This window comes from Muscardinus avellanarius (assembly GCF_963383645.1).
Source record: "Muscardinus avellanarius genome assembly, chromosome: X".
NCBI lineage: Eukaryota > Metazoa > Chordata > Mammalia > Rodentia > Gliridae > Muscardinus > Muscardinus avellanarius.
The window spans coordinates 25,107,999-25,133,481 of record NC_137792.1 but is presented as its reverse complement, the minus strand read 5'-3'; the positions used below and the strand labels follow the sequence as shown (position 1 = coordinate 25,133,481).

At 38.0% G+C, this 25,483-nt stretch overlaps 1 protein-coding gene across 6 annotated transcripts in view; it reads left to right on the top strand.

The window, feature by feature from the left end:
- Positions 1-25,483, top strand: part of DMD (dystrophin) — a gene marked incomplete at both ends in the record, with an annotated part of 2,101,015 nt that overhangs the window by 2,032,881 nt on the left and 42,651 nt on the right. For 3 of the 6 annotated variants that reach the window (XM_080719244.1, XM_080719243.1, XM_080719247.1), the window contains 6 exons: positions 1,962-2,073; positions 4,275-4,411; positions 5,087-5,125; positions 10,114-10,179; positions 11,199-11,264; positions 13,931-14,089. In XM_080719244.1, coding sequence (XP_080575370.1) covers positions 1,962-2,073; positions 4,275-4,411; positions 5,087-5,125; positions 10,114-10,179; positions 11,199-11,264; positions 13,931-14,089 — 579 coding nt within the window. The remainder of the gene's footprint in view (positions 1-1,961; positions 2,074-4,274; positions 4,412-5,086; positions 5,126-10,113; positions 10,180-11,198; positions 11,265-13,930; positions 14,090-25,483) is intronic. The other 3 variants (XM_080719245.1, XM_080719248.1, XM_080719246.1) reach the window with 2 other exon arrangements.

Sequence of the window (25,483 nt, the reverse complement as noted above, 5' to 3'; positions counted from 1 at the left end):
GATTTGTTAGATTATTTGGGGAAGCAGTACATCTTTTGCCTCCTTACCCCCTCTTAAAAGATGGTTGCGATCTAAATAAGGTAGCTTTGCTTCCCACTTGCCCATCTGTGACACAAGGAATATGTTTACTTGATTTGGCTGACGTTCTTATCTGAGAAAGCATAAGATGGGAGGGGCGTGGAACAAAGACTATAGTATTCTGAGAATGGGGATAGAATGTACCAACTAGTACTTTCAGATGACAAACTCATCGAATTCAGATTTGTCTTTTCTTGGGGCTTAAGTTACCATTCATTGGTGGTTAATATGGTAAGGGATTTCTGCAGAGGAAAAGAGATCTAAGTAAGTGTTTGGAGATGTCATGTACTAGGTGTGGTGGCACATTCTCAGTACTTGGTAGGCTGAGACAGGAGTCTCACAGGTTTGAGGCCAACCTCAATGAGACCCTGTTCCAAAATAAAAAAGAAAGGCCTAACACGCCCTCGAGCTGGCCTATGTACTCTTGAATGTGTATCTTTACTTTTCCTTAATGAACCTCTGCCTTTGTCTCTGAAAAAATATAAAAGGTGTAGCTTTGACATCGAGCAACCCTGGGTTCAATCCCCAGTACCACTACCACTACCACCACCACCACCACTACTACTACTACTACTACTACTACTACTAATAATAATAATAATAATAATAATAATAAATGAGTCATCACTGCCAATCAGATAATGTAATGAAAGGAAGACTTTTTTTGTGTGTGTGGGTCTAGGAATGAAACCCAGGGGTATTTTACCTCCAAGCTACACCCCCTGCCCTATTTTTTTATTCTTTTTTTTTATTATTTTGAAACTGGGTCTCACTGAGTTGCAGAGGGCTAGCTGAGACTGTCCGAGAACCACAATCCGCCGGTCTCAGCCTCCCAAATGCTGGGATTACAAGCGTGAGCCACCACGCCCAGCAGACTTATTTTTAATTAGAGGTCTTGTTGAAGCTTCATTTGTCATATGAGATTGCTTTATCTTTGGAATTTCTTGAAAATAATTGCTTTTATTTTGGTATTGGAAAATTGAACTTAAGACATTCAATCTCCGAACTACACCCCCTGTCCTATTTTATTTTTATTTTTATTGATTAATTTATTAATTTTTGTCTTACTTGGGGTTGAATTCAAGGCATTTTACCTCCAAGCTACACCCCCAGCCCTATTTTTATGTTTTATTTTCACTGAGTTGCCGAGGACCTCATGAGGTTGCTAAGGTGGCCACAAACTTTGCAATCCTCCTGCATCAGCCTCCCAAGTACTAGGATTATATGTGTGTGCCACCATGTCTAGATTTTATTTTTATTTTGAAACAAGGTCTTGCTAGGTTGCTTAGAGTTTTACTACTTGCCGAGGCTGTTCTCAAATCTGCAATCCTCCAGTTCCAGCCTCCCAAGTACTAGCATTAGAAGCATAGCAGTACCCAGTGAAAACTGAAAGAGCTAGTGGAGTTTAAATAAGAGCTGAGATTTTGCACTTATTTTTTTTTTTCTTGGTGGTACAGGGGATGGAACCGAGGGGCATTCTACCTCCAAGCTCTATCCCCAGCCCTGTTTTTTATTCCTTATTTTGAAATAGGGTCTCACTGAGTTGCAAAGGGCCTCACTAAGCAGCTGAGGCTTTCTGTGAACATCGATCCTCCTGTCTCAGCCTCCCAAGTGCTGGGATTACAAGTGTGTGCCACTACACCCAGCTCGGTTTTCCCTATTCTTCCATATGTTTATAGGATAACCTTTCTACCCAAATGTTTTGATACCATAGGAGAGGCACCAGAGAAACCTAGTGGTAGGAAGTTAATTGCTTACCTTGGAGAACTAGTGAACATTCCATTCTGTTTCTAGAATTAGACAATGTGATGGAAAGTATATTTGGGAGCGTTCTTTGGGAATGTAATTTGAAGACATATGTGTTTGTTTTTGTTCTTTACCAGGTACAGAAGTCTAAAGCACTTTAATTATGACATCTGCCAAAGTTGCTTCTTTTCTGGTCGAGTTGCGAAAGGCCATAAGATGCATTACCCCATGGTGGAATATTGCACCCCGGTAAGTTGCATTCATAAGTTTATTCACATGGGATGAGTTTCTGTTTTGTACAGTATTGCAGATCACAGTTTGCCCTTGTTGCTTTTGTTGTCTTTGATGTGTGTGTGTGTGTGTGTGTGTGTGTGTCTGTCTGTCTGTCTGTCTGTCTGTCTCTTTTTCTCCCTGGGCCTTGAGCATGCCAGACAAGAGATCCACATCCCAACCTGCGGGTCATGTTTAATGCCATGACTTCTAAGATCTCCAGATGCTCCCCAGCCAAAGTGACTCTAATTACCCTTGTAGTGATGCCTAGGATGGTACCTGGGACACATCAAACATGACAGACACCCAGTAAATATTGCTGATTAAAGATGCAGTTGCTTCTTCTTTTGGCATGGTTTTAGGGAATTCATTTCCCATTTCCTTTTCCTAACCCTGAAGGTTATGTGTAGAGAACTTGTGGCCATGGGACATACTGAGTATTGGGGAAGGGGGTGGTATATGGATTCCTGAAAGCTCTTAACCTATCTCTTTTAATTAATGCCGCTTACCTTTTATCTCTGATAAATGAACAACCAACACATTTTAAAAATCTGTTTTAATACCACCTTACTTATATGCTAGGTGGTTGCCTTTTAAACTATTTTGTGTAAAGTAGCTAGTATTATTTTATCTCCTTTATACAGATGAAAGCTCCAAGGTCCTGAGGTTAAATAATTTACCCTAGTTTCTATAAGTAAGTGGTGTAGATTTGTCCTAAGATGTTTTAGGAACACATTCAGTGACCAGTAGAACTTTGCAAAAACTCACCAGTGAAATAGAAAGGCATAGTGATCAGATAGACCCGGGTATAAATCTTATGTGGTCTAAACTCTAGATACATGCTGTTCAAAGTATGATCTGTCAACAAACTGTACTGATATTACCTGGAAGCATATTCAAAATGGAAATTATAGGCCAGGCGTGGTGGCGCACGCTTGTAATCCCCACGCTTGGGAGGCTGAGACAGGAGGATCGCACAGGTTCGAAGTCAGCCTCAGCTGCTTAGTGAGGCTCTCAGCAACTTAGTGAGACCCTGTTTCCAAATAAAGTATAAAAAATAGGTCTGGGAGTATAGCTCGGAGGTAGAAAACCTCTGGGTTCCACCCCAGTACCACCAAAAATAAAAATTTAAAAAAAAAATTGAAATTATAGGCCAGGCGTGGTGGCACACATTTGTAATCTCAGTGTTTGGGAGGCTGAGACAGGAGGATCGCACAGATTTGAAGCCAGCCTCAGCTACTACTTAGTGAGGCCCTCTGCAACTCAATGAGACCCTGTTTCAAAATAAAGAATGAAAAAATAGGGCTGAGGATGTAGCTCAGAGGCAGAATGCCCCTGGGTTCCACTATCCAGTACCACACACACACAAAAAGAAATTATTATTGGGCACAGCATCATTCCTCTATAATCCCATGGCTTCTGAGGCCGAGGAAGGAGGATTGCAAGATTAGGACCAGTGTCAGCAGTTTAGCAAGAGCCTCAGCATGAACGAGACTATGTTGCAAAATAAAAGGTCCTGGGGGTGTAGCTCAGTGGTTGAATACCTCTGGGTTCAATCCCTAATACACTTAACAAAAAGGGGAAGGAAAAATGTAGCTCCCCAGATCTACTAAATGAACACTTGGCATTTAGCAAGATGCTTAGGTGGTTCCCAAACCCAGGGAAGCATGGGTAGCTAGCTCCTGTGCACTGTGTCTCTCTTTGTCATCAGAGTCACCCTTCAGGTATTTAGTTGTCTTTCTCATTATCATTCCTCTTTGAAAGTAAGTGATGGAGAATGTCCCATGCCATGAGTAGCTTGATATTTAGTGGATGAAACCTGATATTAATGTGGACTAAATAGTTCTAAAAATACCATAAAGTATGGTAAAACTATTTTTTTACCTTAAGACTTCTGTAAACCACCACTCATTGAGTACCTCATAGCTTATAGCCTTCATTTATTCCCCCCCTTTGTTTATTCCTCATATTAAGTGGTTGAGCTATTATCAACCCCATTTTACAGATGATGGAGCTTCCGAGAATAACTCAGAGAATTAGTAAATTCCACAGCCGTGGCTCATAATCTCTCGCTTTCTCCTTAATGGCAAAACAACTGACAGGGGACCTAAGACTGGTGTCATCATTTGTTTTCAAATCATATTCTCTTCAATCTGATCTCATCCTGATCTCCCTTTCAGACGACATCAGGAGAAGATGTTCGCGACTTTGCCAAGGTACTAAAAAACAAATTTCGAACCAAAAGGTATTTTGCGAAGCATCCCCGAATGGGCTACCTGCCAGTGCAGACTGTCTTAGAGGGGGACAACATGGAAACGTGAGTAGTCGCCACACCAAGGAACCTCTCTTTTGCTGTGTTATTTGAACTCCTCTCAGCCGAATCCCTTCCTTCACTCCCAAATGCAAACAGTCTCTTCTTTAGCTGAAAAGAGAAAAACCAGCTGAGGTTCAATTGCCATTTCCCCTCATCTCCTGACGACGATTACCTTTCCCAAAAATTAAACTTTATCTGACAGTAGGGAAAAAAAAAATCACATCATAGCCTCTAATTTCTTTACCAGGCTTTTAAGCACTATGGGACTGTTTACAAATGAGTGATGCCAATGTCTCGTTTGTTTTTCCTCCCTCACAAACCAGCACATGTGTGTCTTTTCGTATCTGAATGTGTGGTCATATGTAGTCACTTTTTTCCTACGTGTGAGAAAACCTAGTCCCAGGCAATGACTTCACAGTAAGTAGCAATGATTCTCATGATCAAACTAATGGTGTCTTCGCCTCTTTGAAACCTTCTCCTTGTTTGTTCCCATAACTCTGATGGCAATCACAAACTCTTGATTTTTCTTTGAATTCACTTTCCACTTTTATTTGGCTGTTGCTTTTCATGCCTCATACTTAATTAGTTGAATTTTATTTATTTTAACCTTTCGATAATTTTTGGTTGTGGCTGCGTTTGCCTGCGTCTCTCTTCACCACCTCATTTTTTGTTTTGCAGTCCTGTTACTCTGATCAACTTCTGGCCAGTAGATTCTGCGTGAGTACTTTTGCTGAAGGGCGCTGCTACCACCAACACATTTGCTTGCTTGGTTTTTATCATTGTTTTTTTTTGTTTGTTTTGTTCAGTTTGGTTTAAAGACATTAATTTCACTTCTTTCATTTCAGTTTTTGTTTCTTCTCTTGATAAGACCTGAGTGTGCTTTCATAGATCAGGAGAATCAGAGTAGGGGTTTTAGGTCCTCCACCGGGTACAGTTCTGATCTGCAGAAATCTTGGCATAGGTTTAAATTAAAGTCAAATAAACGATTGAGGGTTCACTTGTATTCCTGGGAGACATGTTTATATAGTTCTTCAACTAGAAAGCAAGAAGAAGCCTCCTCCTAATTAGATCAGAGTATGTTTTAGTCATATTTGTTGAGATTCAATGCTTTGGGGCCTTTAAAAAGTTGATGGTTAATTCCTCAGGGCCTGTTATAAGCAGACTGTTACCTATTTTACACTATGATGTTAAGTTTAGTTAAATAATTTTAGTGAAGTGTGTGGGCTTTTTCTCCTGTTATAGCATGCTATTTGATGAATTTTATATACATGGATTTCTATACTTTGAACTAAACTCATTTTGTTCTCTTCTCCAAACTAAACGGTTTTACATAGTCTGTAGTATAGTCTGTTATTACTACTGGTGTATATTAATAACACTAATACTAGATACCAACATTTTATTGATTTGTCTCAGAGTTTATGATGTTCAAAAATTCTTTGGGGGCTGGATGTGTTGACACATGGAAGCTGAGGGGGGAGGATGGCTTGGGCCCAGAAGTTCAAGACTAACGTAGATACCATAGTGAGATCCCCCTTCTAAAAAAGAGGAGTAGGGGGAGAGGAAGAAACTCTTTTGGGGGCCAATAATTTTATATATTAGAAAACAATGTGTGCCTGCTTTAAAATTATATTGTATGGAGGTATCATGACAAAATTTTGGTAGTTCACAATATGCTTTAAAGTCAGATCACTTTGCCGTATGCACGTGTATTTGTGTCACTTTGAACCTCACTAGGATGTATGATTACCCATAAAAGGATATTTTCAAAAATGTCAGATAGCTCTATTACATATAAAGAGAAAATGACCAAATTGGAAGAAGAGCTCATGGAAGAATTGTTTATTTTTCAGGGCTATTAAAAATTATCCCACTGTAATTTAATTTAAACCAGATCCATTTTTTTTTCTTTTTTTGTGGCACTGGAGATTGAAACCAGGGGCATCCTACTTCTGAGCTACATCCCCAACACTTTAAATATTTTTTTTTGAAACAGGGTCTCAGGAGATTGTTTAGAGTCGAGTCTCTACACCTCCATCTCAGTCTCCTAAGTATTACAGGGTGCAGCACCATTGTCCAGCTTAAGCTAGAGCCTTTTTTAAAGACGCCGTAGTGATAAACGCAAACTATTCAATGACATCTATTCTAAGTTTTGATGGCTTCCCTATCTTTTTTAAACTGCATTATTTACCCCTCAATTTTGAGAAGTATTAGCTATAAGTAGAAAATTGTCTGATTCCTTTAATCCTCCTGCTTAAACAACTTGAGAAGTTATTTAGATTCATTTACACTCCCTGCCTGTTGAATGTTTTTCTTTTTTTCTTTTTCTTTTTTCTTTTCTTTTTTTTTTTTTTTGCGGTACTAGGGATGGAACCCAGGGACATTCTACCTCTGAACTACAACCCTAGCCCTATTTTTTTTTTATTCTGTATTTTGAAACAGGGTCTCACTAAGTTGCGAAGGGCCTTGGAAGGGCCTTACTAAGTAGCTGAGGTGGCAACCGCGATCCTGTCTCAGCCTCCCAAAAGCTGGGATTATGAGCATGCGCCACCATGCCCGGCTTGTTTTTCTTAACCCAAATAGTTTATTTATAGATGTTAGAACCTTTTATAAGTAAAAAACTTTAAAAATTTTGGCATACTGAAGGCCTGAACTTGAGTGGATTCTGCTTAGTGAATGCATTTACTCTTATCGGAGAAAGTTTAACCAAGTAAGAAATGCGAAAATATAAGTATGCTGGTGAACAATCTTCATACATATATGGCCATGACTTGGGCTTTCAGCAAGATGCTCAGAAACTTGGTGAGACCCTGTTTTAAAATAAAAAATAAAATAAAGCTGGGATTGTAGCTTAGAAGTAGCATGCCCTGGGATTTGATCCCCAGTATTACTGAATTAATTAGTTAATTAATTAAAATACATGGCTAAAGTCAACACAAAAATAATAAACAGTCACTAACAGTTCCTGAGAAAGAGGAGAAAACATAAGGACCATCAGTTCAAAGTAACTTGTTTTAAGTAGAGTATATTTGTCTTTGTTAATCTTTGAAGGGCTTTAAAATTAATGACATACTTGTTAAAGTATATTTTGTAATAACAAAATTCTCCCCCTAATTTATCTTTTTCTGAAAAGTTAGTTATTCAGAAAGACCAGGAAATTCTAATTTTAAGGAAGAAAACAAGACCAGTAGAATGAGGTCTTTGTTTTTTTTTTTTAGTACTATAATTTTATTAAAGTCTTTACTTTTAGGATTATAACTATAAGTAAAGTCTATTGTAAAGCTATCCTATTCCGGAAGGAAAGGCAGATCCTAACATGTTTTATTCTGTAAGAATTCTATTTGATGTGAACAAATCCTATGATGATGACAGTATTTAATCCATTTAACATGGATCACAGAATTGGAATTTCCTGAGATACTGATCTTTTGTTTTTTCTTAGACAAAACCCTTATTTGCCTGTATTTGTCATTATTTTATCCTGATTGAGTTTAGGCCTCTCATATTGTTTGTCCATAAGTGGGTCAGCCCAATAATGTTCTTTGAGCTATTTTGCTTTGGAACCTAAATGATTGAAAACTTATTAATGGAGTTTCGCGTAAGGTGGCATTGGCTGAGTTGCTTTATTAATCGTAAAAAGAAATAACCCTTCTTGGTATATGATTTTGTATTTGGAAAGTGGGAAGTGGGAATGGTTTTATTATCTTCCTTTAAGTGTTTCCCACGGCTTTTCACTTAGTTTTACCTCTGGACTAAGTGTTTTTGTTGTTTTTTTTTGTTGTTGTTTTTATTTTTATTTTTTAATTTTTTTTACTAAGTCTTGGATTTTTAGTGATTCTTCTCTGACCAGTACTCCCTTTTGGCTCATTTTCTGGTTTAATAAGTGCCTCTTTTAGTGTATTTTTTTAGGATTTCTGTTTATTATAAGTTCCTGTGCTTCTACATGCCGTGATAGGTGCTATATACATTAATAAGAAAAATAACATGAAAATTATCCCTTGAGTCTAAGAATTAAAGCTCTGTCTAAGATTTTCTCTATTAATGCTCTTTGGATTTATATGCCTACTTTTTCTGGTGCAATTTTGCTCCAAGGTCTCAGATTTTCTTTCTTCTATATGTACCACACTACCATATATTATAAGGGAAAACACTACTAATATATTTTCCATGGTGGTGGGCTTTTAACTTATAAAAATATATAACCGAAAGACTGATCTGTTCCAGAAGATGATGCTTATAAGAAAAACAATTCAAGTATTAATTATCTCTATACGCAGGAAAGATTTCCAAACCTAAGCATTTTAAAAATAATGGGCTATTCCAGGATTCTAGAAAATTAACAGATTAACTCTCCAAAACCATAGTGAAGATTCACATGAAAATCTTTGGATGTACCTATTAAACTGAGTAGTCATCCTTTTATTTCCTCATAAAATTGAAATGTCTTTTATACTTGACCTAGACAACATTGGTTTCACAAAGAAGAACTTGGATCTCTCAGGGAAGGCTTCCAGTTCCCTAGTTAATTGTGTGTTTTAATTATGATAATGTATCTTCATTAAGAAATTTGAATTTCTGGCACACGCCCTATGTAAACCTAGCTATAGGTGATTATTTTCTTAACATGGGTAGGGGAAGCCCATATTCTTCTTAGTGTCCAGAGCAAGCCCTTGAATGCTACTTGGACATTAGGCTAAACCAGAGTCCTCACTGAGTACATTACTATTAACTTTTGGATTTGTGCCTTTACCTAAGGGGTTTCTGTGTCAGGAGAGAAATAGAAGAGGCCTTTTGTCCCATTCCAGTTAAAACAAAAAACACAAGCCCAAAATGGTTTTCATAGCAAGTTTTTTTCCCCCTAATGGTAATCCAAAAATACTATAAAATTTTTCTAGGAAAATTAATATGTCAGATATGAATATTTGAAAATAAATGTTATGTTAAGCCTATCAAAATTCTAGCCCATGGAGCTAAGGAAAGATGGCTTTTTTATTTATCAAAAAGCATATGGACCACTCATACCGATTCTTTCTCTCTCTTTTTTCTGTCTTTTAGAATATGGTGTTCTTAATAAGAAATATTTCAACATTCTATTCAATTTAGTCATTCTTTTATAAAACATCATAATATAATTTTAGGTCATTCCATTTGTTCTATGAAGTAGTAGTATAGTTGTTTGGTTAAGCTGGTAGACTAAGGTGTTCTGATATGTGGAATATTACGAAATCTAGGACTGAAGTAGCCTCTTTGACACTAAAATTGTTGACTGTAAGTATAGCAGGCAAGCATACAATTTTCAGTCAGTAAACGGACAGCTAATAAACGGCACAGGTGTAAATTGTTTAAAAATTTAAGTCACATAGTGCTAACACCACTTCAGAACTATAAAAGATGAGAAACTAAAGAAAGAAGGGCAAAAGGCTACATAGGTTTTTTTCCCCAAATCTTTCCTATAATTGCACCTTTCCAGAGAGGTTCTTGATCTCTCTTTTTGGCTTTTGGAAAAGGCAGAAGTCTAAGAAATCATCTCTCGAATCCAGATTCAAAACACTTCATGCTATCTAAGATACAGGAATCACTAAATGTATATAATCCAGAGAATTAGAAGAATAGCATTGTAGGCCATGTATATAATATAACTGTGTTGGGTTATTTTCTCCAATAATGGATGGTATCTGTGACTAATGACATTTTCTGCCTTATAGGCCTGCCTCGTCCCCCCAGCTTTCACACGATGATACTCATTCACGCATTGAGCATTATGCTAGCAGGTATGGGACTAGTTGAATGCTAGGCAAATATTGATTGAAATAACTAACCAAGGAAAGCTAACCTATAGTAATTTTAAACCAATCTTTTCTTTCTTCCTAAATCTTGTCTAATTTCTACTAATCAGCCTGCCCGCTAACGTGCATGCCATTCCACTGCATGTTGTTTTTGGATACCAACAAGAGCATTGGTCTAGAACAATCTTACCTAGCCCTGGCCTTTTAACATTTCTGGTAGCCCTGTTATGTTTGATATACTGAACACGTTTCCTGAATTGGTTTACCAAAAAAAAATCTTCCTTAGAAAACTACTAGACTAGATATTAATTTGTGAAGAAATGACTATTTTATATGGAGAATACGAGAGCCTTGGCTTTCATCATTTGTTTATTTTCATTATGTTCTGTAAAACAGAATAACTTTCCTAACCCCTTGGACCTTTCTATCCCACCTTTTTTGAGTTACTGATTATACAATATCATACACTTGTTAAATGAATCTGTAAGAGTTTGCTTAACTTTTTGCTAGTTGTCAAAAGACCTCATTATTGTCTAAGGTAAATGAGATTTTTTAAGAGTAAAAATTGGCGGAACATTTAGAGAGCTTCCTGCAAATCCATCCTTTATCAGTATTCTGACTGCCAGACATGGTTATCAATGTGAAAGCATTAACTAGCTGTCTAAGTCTGTCATTAGTGGAAGGCATTAACTGAATTAAAAGAAAAGGGGTAGGATAAGGGATAGGATGTACTGGTTGCTAGGGAGACTTTTTCTGAAAACAAAAAACCTGTTCTCAGTGAAAGAAGGAAGATCGATCCGTGGAAACAAAACAAACCAGCCACAAAATACAACATCCTTTAGAATTCATGCCACATGCTGCCAACATACACATCCTTTTATTTGAAGGATTCCTTTCTCCTCTGGCCATGATTTATTCTTTAGTTTTCAGGAATGTTCGATTAGGTCTTGAGTAGATTCTAAGAAGTCACATAAGTTTTAATGAGCTTTTACGTTTTTTATCAGGCTAGCAGAAATGGAAAACAGCAATGGATCTTATCTAAATGATAGCATCTCTCCTAATGAGAGCATGTAAGTATCCCATCTCTTTCTACAAAATGTTCCTGCCAATAAAATTGCTTTGAGGGATATAGAGGTAGGATAGCACAGGATACAGGAATTTACATCAGATTCATTTGGTCTTTCAAAGAGCCATTCATTTATAGTTTTTCTTTAACTCTTAACAGCCTGACACAGAATGAGCTCATTCAAATTTTACGCATTATCACGTCCAAGAGTAAAAATAATACTTTTCCTTATTTTTATTTAAGCTTATTTAACACTTTAAGTTAAGCTTATTGTTATCAATTACAAGAGCCCCAAATTTGTATATTAAATGCATAATCTTTGACCAAACCTGCCAGAGATTTAAAAGAATAACCTATTAAAGTAATGGCTAAGTAGTATTTTCTCCACTCCAAGGTAGTGGGAATATGACCTTGTTCCTTCCATCTGGTAAGTTAGTTGTACATTTGACTTCAGGCATCCGAAGTAGTAGATTTTTGTGATTTGGAATCTTCACAAGGTCACGGAAGCAAGGCATTCTCGTGAAGGGTTTCCAGAGAAAGGAATATTCAGGTCTTGGTTTGTTAGAAGGATAACAAAGCCAGCCCTGTCAGACTTTAAGGAAGGAGATAGGGTGGTGCTAAACATGGCAGAGAACTTAGAATGGCAGGAAAACAGGATTCATCATAGTCCAAGGGCAGTATCCTAGTAGAAAGCACAGAGGAACCTTGCCATGAACCAAGTAAGTATTTACTAGGGTCTGAGGTAAAGAGATCAGGCTATGAAACAAATATTAATGGGAACAAAAGGGTTTGCCAACTGGATACATAATGCAGAGAGGAGAAATCTAGTCAAATACGATGATGCTTTTAGTTTGATCATTAAGGGATGTTCACTACCTTGTCATTGATAATAAAGCCAAAGGGAAGATGGTAAATTTATATAGCTGGTGTCTTGCTCAGATGAGAAAAGGGCCTTCATAAGGATTAAGCCTTAGGAAATCATATCAGAGTGGCATTATATGTAACTGGTTACTGAAGATATGAGAATAAGTCATCTTATCTAGTACCTAAAGGCAATCAAGGTAATGATAAAGAATCAAGTTAACACTTATGACTTAGTTCAAACAATCTTCTCCCAGTCCACACCGTGATCCATTTTTTCTTGCTATGGGAAAAATAATATGGTATTCATATATAAAAGTTTTTGACTTTTAATGTGTGACCAAAGAACCAACCAAATGTAAATGTCTTGGAGAAGTTGTTTCTTTGGCTCGCTGATATTAGAAGCTCTAACACATTCAAATTAATTGAAATCGTATCCATATGTTAGTGACTGCCATTCATTGACTGCCTAAGAGAATAGCATGAAAAGCTTAATTACCATGGTATGTTATAGTTAAAAATAGGAAATTCTGGCAATAAAATTTCAGAATTGGAAGAAAGATAATAAACTAGATAGGTGGTAAAACCGCTTTTTATTTTAAGCAAAATTCAGCTTTAGCTTGTTCTGAGGACATAAAATCCATTTCCACTCAATATTGGATGGTAAAAAAAAATCAAGGTATTTAAGGGCAGGTTTGGGGAAGCAATTTGGTGGATTGGTTAACTTCACTTAAATGTCACTTTGTGACATCCAATAATTCTTTTTAGTTGACTCTTCACTTCTCCAGTTATCTGGCTTGATGGACTAAAATATTTTCAGAGAACTTTTTTCCTAAATAATAGGATTTTTTTATTTAAAAGTCAATGGGTATAGAGGAGCGAATATGAAAGTATTATCTTCATGATATTTAACCAGAAACAAAGAGCTTTAGTCTCTTATCAAGAGCAGATGAAGTTCTTAAAATTTGGAGGTAAACAAGCTTTGCAGGAGCTTGAAGCTATGCATTCTAAAAATAATTTCTCCTGGTATTAGAGAGTTCCCAGTCTCCAGGAAAGGTTGCAGCTGCCTCCACAAAAATAAACTCTTCTGCCTCCTTCTCCCCCACACCCCCAAGATATTAGTCTTTAAAATCTACTCTGAGGAATGAGTTGTTCTGTCTTTCTTTATAATCAGTGACCTTAATGACTTTCCCCCTTCAATTTTTGTGTTTCTTTCTAAACAGTAACTGAATGAAACATTTATCTGTAGTTGAATTATTGTTACCATCCTGCTCCTATGACTTATAAAAGTCATAGAAGCAACAATTTTTGGCTACATGATGGAAGCAACAGTTTTTAGTTATTTTGCCTTCCGGTTAAGAAAATATTTACCCAATTGTTTTAGGGCTACAGTTTTATTTTTTTAATTCTAATCAGTATCAGCAGTAATACAGGTTAGTAAACAGATTATCTTGACTGGCTTGGTAGCTAAAACATTAAATGGCCATTATTATGTCTTTTAATATTTAGTAACTATTACTAAATTGTCAGCCTATAGTCCCATTATTTCTATAGTCCTGCCTTTCCTTTATCCATGTAAAATAGGCCAATTTCAACTGAAAATTTGAGCAAGAAATGCTTTGAATCATCATCAGTAGGGTGGCAGACCACAACTCCAACAGGATCTAAATGTCTTTAAAACAGGATAAAAGGGTCTAATCAATTGTTAAGAACAAAAAAATGTTTCTATTTTCAATACACACCCAAGTCCCTGACCCCCAAAGCCAAATAAGGGGGGAAAAAACCAAAACCTTTGATTTTATTTTCCAGAGATGATGAACATTTGTTAATCCAGCATTACTGCCAAAGTTTGAACCAGGACTCCCCCCTGAGCCAGCCTCGTAGTCCTGCCCAGATCTTGATTTCCTTAGAGAGTGAGGAAAGAGGGGAGCTAGAGAGAATCCTAGCAGATCTTGAGGAAGAAAACAGGTGAGTTTTCTTTCTAGCTTTGTCACTGGTAAGCAGAGTGCATCTACTTGCACACATAGACAAGTGCCAGGAATCTTCACTTAGAGTCATTCTATGTCTAATTGTTTGCTAAAATAATCTGTTTAGCTCCATTTGAAGATTCTCTCCTTTATTTATTCATTTATTTATGTTATCTGAAAGAAGAAAATGAATGTAATACTATGATTAAGAACTCATATTTTAGAAGAGAAGGGATTAATGCGGTTGGGGATATTCGATTTATTGCATGTATTTTAGTGGCTTTGATTCTATATTTGAGAAGAGAATTTAAGAAAAAAAGCAGGTCATGTGATATTTTGGGGATTATTTAACTTTTACTTGTGTTTGGCCATATTATCTCAAGTATTTTAGAAAGAAGATTCATTGACTTGGTCATACTTGGGAATATAGTATTTTGTCTTTCTAGTCATCATCAAATGCAGAAGTTATTAGTTGTCCTGGCTACCACAGGAGATTAGAGAGACAATTCCAGTTGTCGGCCATCACCTGTAAAAGAGGTTCATGTAAAAATAGCCAAAACCGTAGAAGAGGAAAAAGACTAAAGAAAATTCACAAATGATTGCAGAGAGGACAAAGCCCTAAAAACTTGGGGCATTGTTGTGGTGTAGAGATAATACATGTCGCTGGGCTTTTGCTTTTGCATTATCTTGAGTATATCTCAGTCCCCTGGTTATGAAAGCCTTTTTGCACACCATCCCTTTGAACTTACAATATGCCTTCTTCAGGCAAATGCCACCTGGCAAGTCTTTAAAGGAGAAATTGCTCAGATTTGTTGTACTTAAGTACTTGCATCTCTTTGGTTTAGCCTGGGGCTGCAGGACCTCTTAATCAAGGTGCCACACTGTGTCAGAGCACCAGTGCCCTCAGGGAAAATGTCACCTCTAGATGAAAAAGCAAACTGCCGTTCATCCAGTCCTTTCTGTCTCCACTACCTGCTTCCTAGCTCTTAACGCCTATGCTGTCTGTGACCTATATATAGCCTTTGCTCTATATCTGATTGTTTTCCTTTGCTTTCTTTCCCACCCCCATAATAAATCCTCTATAGTGATTCTAGTTGTACATCTTTCTAGAACCAAGGCCCATCATGACATTCTTTATTGATTGTCTACATCTTGGGGGAAAAATCCAGCTTCTCAGCTGGGCATTCAAACTTTCCACTGTTATCTCTTGACTTGCTTTTTCAATGCCATCATCTCTTGTACTTCCAATGTCCTGGCTATGTTCTTGTAGGTGCTATATCTGAGTATATCCACTTCTTGAAGCTCAACTTGAAGCTCACTGCTCAGCCTGGCTGCTCACCACTGATCTTCCACAGCCATATCTGACAAAGGAGTCCTACCTTTGTTCACAATAACTCTCCCCATAGAACCCGTCCAGGGTTCTGCAGTTGAATCTTTTGCATACAATACCAGAATGCTTTGGACTGTTCTTAGAGACCTCCTGTCAGTTTGCCTTTTTATTAGTTGACAATCAGCACCTTCCTGCAGCAAGGTGGTTGAGTGGCTTTGGGGCGAGGACTATGCCCTAGTTCTTTTTGTGTTCTCACTACTGCCTAGTATAGTGTGAATATGTAACAGGCACTCAGGAAATATTTGATTACAACCTGAAGATACAGCAAGGATATCTTATGAGCACCATCTAGGAATTGATACTGTGCATTTTTTTGTTTTAACAATAACCATATATTTTGGCCTCATTTTTGAGTATTTGAAAATGAACACAGTGGCATAAAATTTTTTTCATCCACTTTATTGAGACTTCTCATTAGTATTCACTCATGTTAAATCTTTAACTACTAAAGGTGTCGAAGTCAAATAGGAAGAAAAAGTTAGGATTGTAATTATAATTTGTTACTGAGGAATCAGTATGTTTTGTAATATACAACTCTTGACATTGTGTAATATATGTTTTTTGGCTTATTGGTCAAGAGTTCTGTCTTGTTTATTGTTAGTATAGTCTCCCTCCATATTGGGGCAGAATCTTGGTAAAGAATATACTGGTAGCTGCGTGTGACTACACATAAAAGTCTCAGACAGCAGGATCGGAGCATTTTTGTGAAACTGTATTTCAAACTAAAATCTAAAGTAAGGCTGGAAATGTAGCTCATAGGTAGAACACCCCTAGGTTCAATCCCCAGTACAACATACAGGAAAAGAATGCTGATAACTGTCATTTATGTTCAGTGTGGCATTTTCGGAACGCTTCTTTTTCTGGTGCTATGGATGAAACCCAGGATCTCACGCATTCTAAGCATGTGCTGTACCACTGAGCTCCACCCCTAACCCCTCATTTTCAGAGCACTTTCATGGTTTTAGATAATTTAATCTTCCTAAAAGCTCTATAAAAAAGAATGTGTCTCCTTTCTGTAGATGAGAAATTGCAGGCTCAGAAAGGTTCCAATAGATTGTCCCAGATTTCCCAGTGAGCCAGTATAGAACTAAATTCAAATCTAGACTTGTCTGACTCAAAATAGCCAACTCTTCTTTGGGTCAGAAAATAAAGAAGGGTCATTCTATGTAAATTGCGTTGACATAGAATGCCATTTATATATCCCCCCCCCAATGTGCCTTAACTTAATAAGTTATAAAAAGTTAGATATAAGTTATGAGAATTTAATAATATATACCAATAAGTTATAATAACAATACCAAGGCTTATCCACCCCCCCACACTGTGCCTTCATTTGATGAAATGTTTGTAACAAACCAATGTCTATGAGCAAACCAGTTCATCTACTGTAGAACAGTGACAGCCACTCTACCCTGAGAGATATCCAAGATCCCTCTCCAAGAATGGAATGGATTGTTCTATGAAAGAAAGAAGAACATTATACCAGGGCTACTTAGAGCTCCCAAATGCAGAATCTTGTGTTACTCTGAGATCTTGATCTTCAAGGAAAGGTCAGGGTGAGACCTTGCTTTCTCCCTCCCCTTAGTTACATTTGTACCTCCTACTAAATCCTAAAGAAACTTCTCTCCAGAGCTCTGCTTTTGAAAACAGACCATCTGGTTTTCTTTGTTCTGTTCTGTCTTCTTGGAGTTCTGCTCCAGGAGTGTCAGAGACATAGCTCTGCCTTCATGACCTTTCAATTCAGTGTTGCTTTAAGAAGCCTTTAATTTGCTATTTCCTGTCCTTCCCCTAAGAAAACCCAGGAAGTCATTAGATGCCCTTTCTCTGTGCCTGCCCATCTGGCTCTTTCCCAATTCAGTCAGAATTCAGCTTATAAATGACAAATCCTAGTCTACTTTTAGAGAAAATGGGGAAAGATATTTAAAATTGAGATTCTCTGGGATGTGTACTTACTATAGCTACGTGTGTGTTTTGTTCCTTTATTTTATCCTTATTACTTATCTCCAAATAACAGCTGGCAAAGGAGAGAGGCTTGGAGACCTCCATTCCTTACAGATATGTTATCGGATTCTGTTAATTATTCTTATTCATGAGACCTCCCCACAATTTCCTAGGAAAACAAAAGATGGCTATTTTAGAAGTGTCTCAGGAGTGTCTTATCTCTGTCATTAGAATTCCTTTTCTCCCAATTGTTGTACATAGCATTCAATAAATATTTGTCGAATAAATTAATGAATAAATGAATTGAAATGAAGCTGAATCTATTTCAGTTTAACACACATGCATGTACTTTTGATAAAAATTCTTTTACAAACCGAATTTCATAGAGAAAAGCTTTTCATGGGCTTTGTTTCCTTGTTCACTTTTACTTCCTTTTGCAGACGGCCTTGATTAGCACCAAGCATTGCTTTGTCATAAATTTCAAATGTATAAAATCCATTTTTTTAAATCCCAGGTGTTATATATCTCTCCTTTTGGTGTTCTTTGATTCTTGGCTTATGCCACAAAGATAAAACTAAAGCTTCCAGCAAAAGCTAAATCTGACTCTGAATTTTTCTGATAGCATCTCTTCTAAGTTTGGTTACTACTGACATTAGTGACATAGCTCATCTTAAATATTTTGTTTCTGCATAATACCTTTCTCTCATTACCGTAGAAAATTTAAATTCATTGGAAATTTGTCCCATCCTGTGTCCTTAACATTGTGATCTCAGATTTTTTTTCCTGTATAAGTTAAAGCCTGCAGTCCCCTGGCTCAAATATGTAGTGTTCAAATACCAGCATAGTTTTTTTCTGCACTGTCTAAATGAACTAAGCCTTGTTATGAAGTCCAAGGTATAAACCTAGCAACGAGAAGGTATCCATTATAAGACACACAGATTCATTGGCATTTTGCTACCTGCATAACAAATTGGTTAGATTGTTCCTGAGTCTAAAAGGTAGGTAAATACTGACCAGATTGAAGTCTAAAGTTAGTTCTTAGTAGAGGTCATATGATAGCCGGGAACTCCAGATTCTGAGGACCCACTTGGTACCTTTTATATGCCTCCTTGTTGGGTGAACAAACAAACTTTATGCAGCTTAAATTTTGGTTTTCTCTCCTTCTCATTCTCCCAGTGATCACACAAGATTATTTGTGTTACATTCAAAAAAACTTTATTACATAGACCACTGAATTAAACTAGCCAGAAATCATGGATCTCCCTTTTCCTTATCAGTGACCTAATGACTTTGGGCCTTGTTCTAATAGTTATCACTCTTCATAGACCTGGACATTTTATTCTACCTTGTTTCCATTGGTCTTTGTGTGAGTCTGAAATGATAGTGAGAAGATATGCAAGCTGTAGGGGGTCAGTAGTGGACATCCCCAGTCAAAGATGAATAAAAAACATACTATCGGGGAACAATAATGGAAGATATTTGGAGAATGAGCCGTTGTGTTAACTTTTTTTTAACAAGGAAAGAATGGGAGGCTGTGAGGCTGGCCAAGTGTGCAAGGCCCAGTCATGAAGGGTGTGGTGCCATGTGAAAGAGATTTTTGCATCTTCACCTGGGACAGGGAGCCCCTCTAAAGTATCAGCCAGTAGGGAGGCCCTTGAATTCTCCCCTGTGCCCATCCCTCTTCTATGCATGTAGCTTATATAATACACTTAGATTCAGACAGCTCTGTGGAGGGTGACTTTGGAGAAGGGCTATGCTGGAATAAGGAACCCATGGGAGCTCAGGAAAGAAATAATTAAGGCCTTAAGTAAGGTAATAGAAATAGGGACAAAAGGCTGGATTTGAGTCATATTTCAGGGGACAGGCAGAGCTGGTTCAATGGATCTTGGGAGGGAAGGGATGATTCCCAAGGACTGGTTTATACACTGCAAGATGAGAGTTACTTGCAGTTGGAACAAGGAGGAGTAGCACACCTGGCCTTTAATTTAGCAGTAATTATGAAGGTGCTTCCTAAGGGCCAAGTAGCTACAAGGTGATGGATGGGGTACCTGAGAGTTTGTGTAGAGGTCCTATTGGCTTCCCTACATGTAATTGTCTGTCAATCTGTGAAAAGTAGAACTGAGAAGCTTACAGGAGGGTAAAGAGGCAGAGATAAGAGACCTGTGAGTCACTGGCTCATAGGTGGTTGCTCAAACAGTGAGAGTGAATTTACCCAGGGGGTATATATGACAAGGAGAACACTAAGTTTGGTAGAACTCTGGAAACTGTGAACATTGAAATGTTCATTTAATCTTAACAGAAAATATATGCATTATACAAAATCCAAAGGGTTCGAAACAGCGTAGAGAGAAAAATGGAGTCTCTTTCCAGCCTTATCCCCAGATTGTGGTGTTCCAACTGTGAAGGCAGCCACCATTATTGGCTTCTTTTGTGTCCTTGTGAGCAATTTGCTACATATGCATATATTTGCAAATATGTTTGTCAGGATTATTTCACACATTGTTATATAGTGTTTGCTCTTGCCTGTTCCTTTTACTTAAAATTGTCTAATTACTTTCCACTTGCTGGAAGAATGTGCCAAAAGAAGAGAGGAAGAGAGCTTGAGAAAGATAAGAACATTTTTTTTCCAGAAGAGACAGGTGGGATGGTGGGAGAGGGAGTAAGGGTCCAAGTATAGAGGAGAAACCCTGGCCTTGAGTAGAAGAAGGACCACCTTTTGTTTGTTTATTTGTTTGTTTGTTTGAAGACTGGTAGGTGTAAGGAAAGGAGGCAGGATAATGAAGTCACTGTCAAAATGTCTAGTAGAGCCAGGCATGGTGGGGCATGCCTATAATCTCAGTACTCAGGCAACTGAGACAGGAGGAGCTCAGGTTTGAGGCCAGCACCAAGACAAAAAATATAAAGTAGGGTAGGTAGAATGCCCCTGGATTCAATCCCCAGTACCAAAAAAAGAAAAACTCTAGTAGGCACCACTGGAAATGAGTAGAGGCTGCTTCCCACAGCTGTTGCCACATTTATTCAAGTTGGAGCAGTAGATGAGAAAGTTAATGAAGTAGGCCTTCATGTCACTTGGCAACACGAGCCCCAAAACAAAGAGCTGCAGAGCCTTTTTTAGATAACGGGAGCTCCTTTGACCGCATAAATCAGACAGCCAAGACCTTTTATGGCAAGGATGAAGAAGAGTTGAAGGGCAAGCGTGCTGCATTTAACAAGCTGTGGGTGAACTGGGTCAACCGTCTCGGCTCTCCTTAGCCCGAGAGAACAGGTACACGTGGTAGAGGTGGTGTCCTCGTGACTCAGGCTCAGAGTCTAACCAGCAGGTCTGATATATAACTACATTTGCTTCAGTTTATCCCGAGTTAATTAAAGTCTGAGGGGACTGATTCATGGCTTCCAGTTCATGGGTGTGAATGGGTAGCCCAGAACAGCAATTTATTTCTCCCTGTATCCTAATTATCGCTCTTTAAAACTGTCTCCTTGTAGTTAATGTATTGAGGTTACTTTAAAACTTTTTTGTGTGTGGAACAGCCTGAATTTTAAGTACACGTTTTAGAGCTATTAAAATGAGGACTGGGTGTTTCTTAAAGACCCGAGTTGTCATTCCACTCCAGGGGCCTTCGTCTTAGAATTTGACATCATAGGAATCAGATGAAAAATTAAATTGTATTTGCTTAGAATCATATTTGCATAAGAAATTGGAAGGCCATAAAGACTCCTACATACTTCAGAAAAAATGAAGCCCGTCTGTCTGGTGATTTGAATATTCAAAACTAATGGGTACAGCTCCCATCTCCCGAGACTGGCTAGATGACAGCTGAAGTTCTGACAACCCAATTTCCCATTTTCGGTTTGCCATGAAGACCCTCAGTCTCCTTGTGGCCAGACCATCCTGCTATCATAGAATTGATTACAGCCATGGCTTTCTTTACTTCCTTTCCGTAAAAACCAAAGGATAAAAATACCGTCCGATATCATAGCGAGTTACTGAGTGCTTAATTTGGCTTTAAAACTGCAAAAATTAGAAAGGTGAATAAGCTTTGGTTCTGACCCTCACGGAGCTCAAAATTTAATAAGAGATATTAGAATGTAAACAACTCATTGTAAGTCAGTGAAACAAGTGCTCTGGAGGGCAGAGAGTGAATGATGAATTCTGTCTGAGAGAGCGGAGAGATCTTTACAAAGGGGATTTAAGGCTGAAGAGTAAACAGGAGATTGCCAGGCTGCGAGAAGTAAAAGATGGATTTTCCAGGCTGATGGAGCAGTGAATAATGTGTACCATAGAAAGAAGAGAAAAAGAGAACAGTGGGATGGTACGTGGAGATGACTGTTTAAAGGATTTTGTAAATAATACTAAGGAGCTTGGATTTTTATCCTATCGGCATTTAAGCAGTCAAAGGTGTGTGTGTGTTTGTGTGCATATGACTGTGTGAACAGGTGTGTGTGTGTGTGTGTGTGTGTGTGTGTGTGTGTGTGTGTGTGTGTTTTACTGGGAGTTGAATCTAGATGCAGCCCCCGCTTTCTTCTGTTAATTTTGAGACAAGGTCTCATTAAGTTGTTCACACTGGCCTCAAACCTGTGAGCCTCTTGCCTCAGTGTCCTAAGTGCCGAGATTACAGGTGTGTGCGACTATATCCAGCTTAAGGGAAGAGCGAGAAAAATAGTTGTAGATGGAGCTAACGCCGTGGATTTTGGTAGAGGTATGGTCAAACAGTCCATTGAAAGATGGCCAGGTTCTGATCTGAGGATTTCTTAGTGATGGCAAGTGAAGCGGGATGGAGAAATTGGAAGATCATGAATGAATGGAGGATGGGGAGGAAGCTGAGAGAGAAATCCAGAGATGTGGAATTTTCAAAGTGGGGATCTTGAAAATGATCATTAAAAATAAAAAAAAGAAGCTGGGCATGGTGGCACATGCCTGTAATCCCAGTACTTCAAAGGCGGAGACGGGAGGATTGCAGGTTTCAAGCCAGCCTTACCAACTTGATGATGCCTTCAGCAACTTAGCAAGACTCTGTGTTCAAGTAAAAATAAATAGGGCTGGAGGTGTAGTTCAGAGTTAGAATGCCCCTGGGTTCAATCTCCAGCATATCTATCTATCTCTATCTCTCTCTCTCTCTCTCTCTCTCTCTCTCTCTCTCTCTCTCTCTCTCTCTCTCACACACACACACACACACACACACACACACTCACACTAATAATAATAATAATAATAATAATAATAATAATAGTAATAAGCACACCTGTAATCCTAGCTACTCGGGAGGTGGAGGCAAGAGGATTGCAAATCTGAAGCCATCCAGAGCTCAGATCTTGTCTCAAAATATATCTCAGTATACCTATAATTCAGTCATGGAGTACGTGCCTAGCATACATGAGGCCCCAAGCACCAAAAATAAAAACAAAACAATATAGTGCTCGTAGGAAAAACTACTGATTTGCAAAGTAGGGCTTGTCGATAGAAAAATAAAAGCATATACCGGGTTTACTAAGTTCTGTTTGTCCAAGTATATCCAAGTGGAAATTTCCTATATTTTATGTGTTTGCTTTTCAAAAAGGATATATTTTTAAATGTCATAGCAATAATATTTCTGCAGTATATGTAGTAGGTCAATGGGCATAGTTGGGATTAGCATAGCTGAGCTTCAAATTTGGCCAAAGCTTTCCTGTAGTCAGGGGTATAAGAGGAAACAGAACCTTTCTCTATTGGATGAAAGGAGCTATGTGATCCTAAGGAAACACTCTTAAACTTTTCTGGTTCTACATAGTAACAAGAAAAACAAATAGTGTCATGTGAGTGTTTGCTATGAACTAAAACTGTTCTTTAATCATTATAACAAGCCTATGAAAGAGACATAGTATAGCAAAGACTGGGATCTAGATTCAAACTCAAGTGATCCTGAACTCGTAACTAGTGTTCCATTTAGTATAATTATTGGCCAGTGTTCTTAACATTTTTATGACAAGACCAAGGGAAAGTTAAGGTAGCTTTTGGTAACTGCAGAAAGCTTCGCATTAAAGACCAAAGAAATGATGGCAGTTCTCTGAGGATAAAGGTTACTGTTCCTCAAAATACATTCTGCAGAACACCTTTGAGATACTTTTATGAGAAATGATTCCAAGGATGGATAAGTTTTAGAAGCACTTGTACTGGAAAGTCATAATTACATTAGCATTTGCATAAAGGAGTTTCAAAGTAAAGAAACGTGATGAGTTTTGTTTAACCCAGTGTTGCTCACACTTCACTGACTTCAAGCACCATTGTAACTTTTTATAAAGAGACTGTAGTGTGTACTGAACTTTGGAAACCAGCCAAAGAAGATTGAACGGTTTGCTTTCTGTCATAGGTGTTAAAATGTCTAGGCCGTGTCTTTCTAGGGCTATCAGAGGCAGTATCTGTGCAGGTACCTACGGGTAAATCCTGGAGTTCTCTCATAAAAAATAGCTTTTTATATGCTCAAGTAGTGAAGCAATTGCCCTATACAGCTAGAGACCACAAAGTTTTAGTCTAGAAAGTTCAAAGGTTAAGTCATCTCCTGTGACCACTGAAAATTCTGTATACCTTTATCTTTTCAAAAATACCATGGAATAACCTGGCTTTTCAGCCAAACCACTAACTACAGTTTTCACCAGCAAAAATAAAAGCAACTTACTGTCTGTAGTTCCTGTTTACTGAACTTTGAAAGAGATTAACCAAAGATAACAAGTTTTTTGTTTCTGTCACAATTATTAATGAATCTAGTAGTTAACCACAAAGACCTGACGTGGCTTGAAGAATCTACTGGATCATGATGTAAAAGTGTATAATCAAAACATGGGAAGATATGTCTCCCTCTTTATCTTTTAACAGGAGTGCAGGTGTAGCTTTCAAGTCAAAGTAAGATTAAAGTATAATTTTAAAAGATGTTTAGCTAGCCAGGCATGGTGGTACACACCTGAAATCCTGGAATTTGAGATCACTGAGACAGGAGGATTCCAGGTTTGAGGCTACCTCAGCAGCTTAGTGAGATCCTGTTTCAAAATAAAAAGGACAAAGCCGGGCGTGGTGGTGCACGCTTGTAATCCCCACACTTGGGAGGCTGAGACAGGAGGATCACACAGCTGAAGCCAGCCTCAGCTACTTAGTGAGGCTCTCGGCAACTTAGTGAGACCCTGTTTCCAAATATAAAATAGGTCTGGGAGTATAGCCTGGAGGTAGAAAGCCTCTAGGTTCCAATCCCAGTACCACCAAAATAAATAAATAAATAAATAAATAAATAAATAAATAAATAAATAAATAAATAAAAGGGCTGGGGGTGTCACCCAGAGTTAGAATGCTTTTGGGTCCAATCCCTAGTCGCAAAGCAAAATAAAACCAAAAACAAATATTTATACTAGTAAATGCTCCTATGTGGTGGTACTTTAGGAAGCTGACTTCCTGCTCGGCACTGAAATTTTAAAGAGGATGATGAATGACAAATGTATTAACCTTATGTGGGTTGATGCTTAGCAAGTTCCAGTTCATAAGGCCCAAGGCTAATTGAGCCATCCAGGAGGATGTCAGAACTATAGGTGTGATGTTTTAGAAGACACATCTGGGTTAGGATCAATGAGTTGTAGATGACGGGGAGTCACAGTATTAGAGGAAGTAAAAGCCTGGGGGCACAATGGGAGTCCTCCTAGGAAGACAGCATATATAAAAGAAAGACAAGGGCCTCCTGATGTACTCGAGTGTAATTGGGTATACCATTTACTTCTCCATGAGCAGCCCATTTAGAAATGTTTTCCTGGTGTTTGCCACTTAGGTGAATGGATGGCTTCTACAGATGGCTAACATCATCTATCTTATTTTTATTATATTAGCTAATATAGTAAAAATCTGTTCTGGACCTTTCATATGAAGAGAATCATACAATACATGGAAGGGCTTTTGTGCTGGTTCTTCTGTTTTGTATCTCCAGATTCCACATTGCCTTATGGTACCACTCTTTCTACTGTAACTATAGGTCATCAGTAAATCTGTATGATTCTTTTCCTGTAATTTTCTAGTGAATCAAGATGATCATTTCAAAGATAGAAGTAACCTGT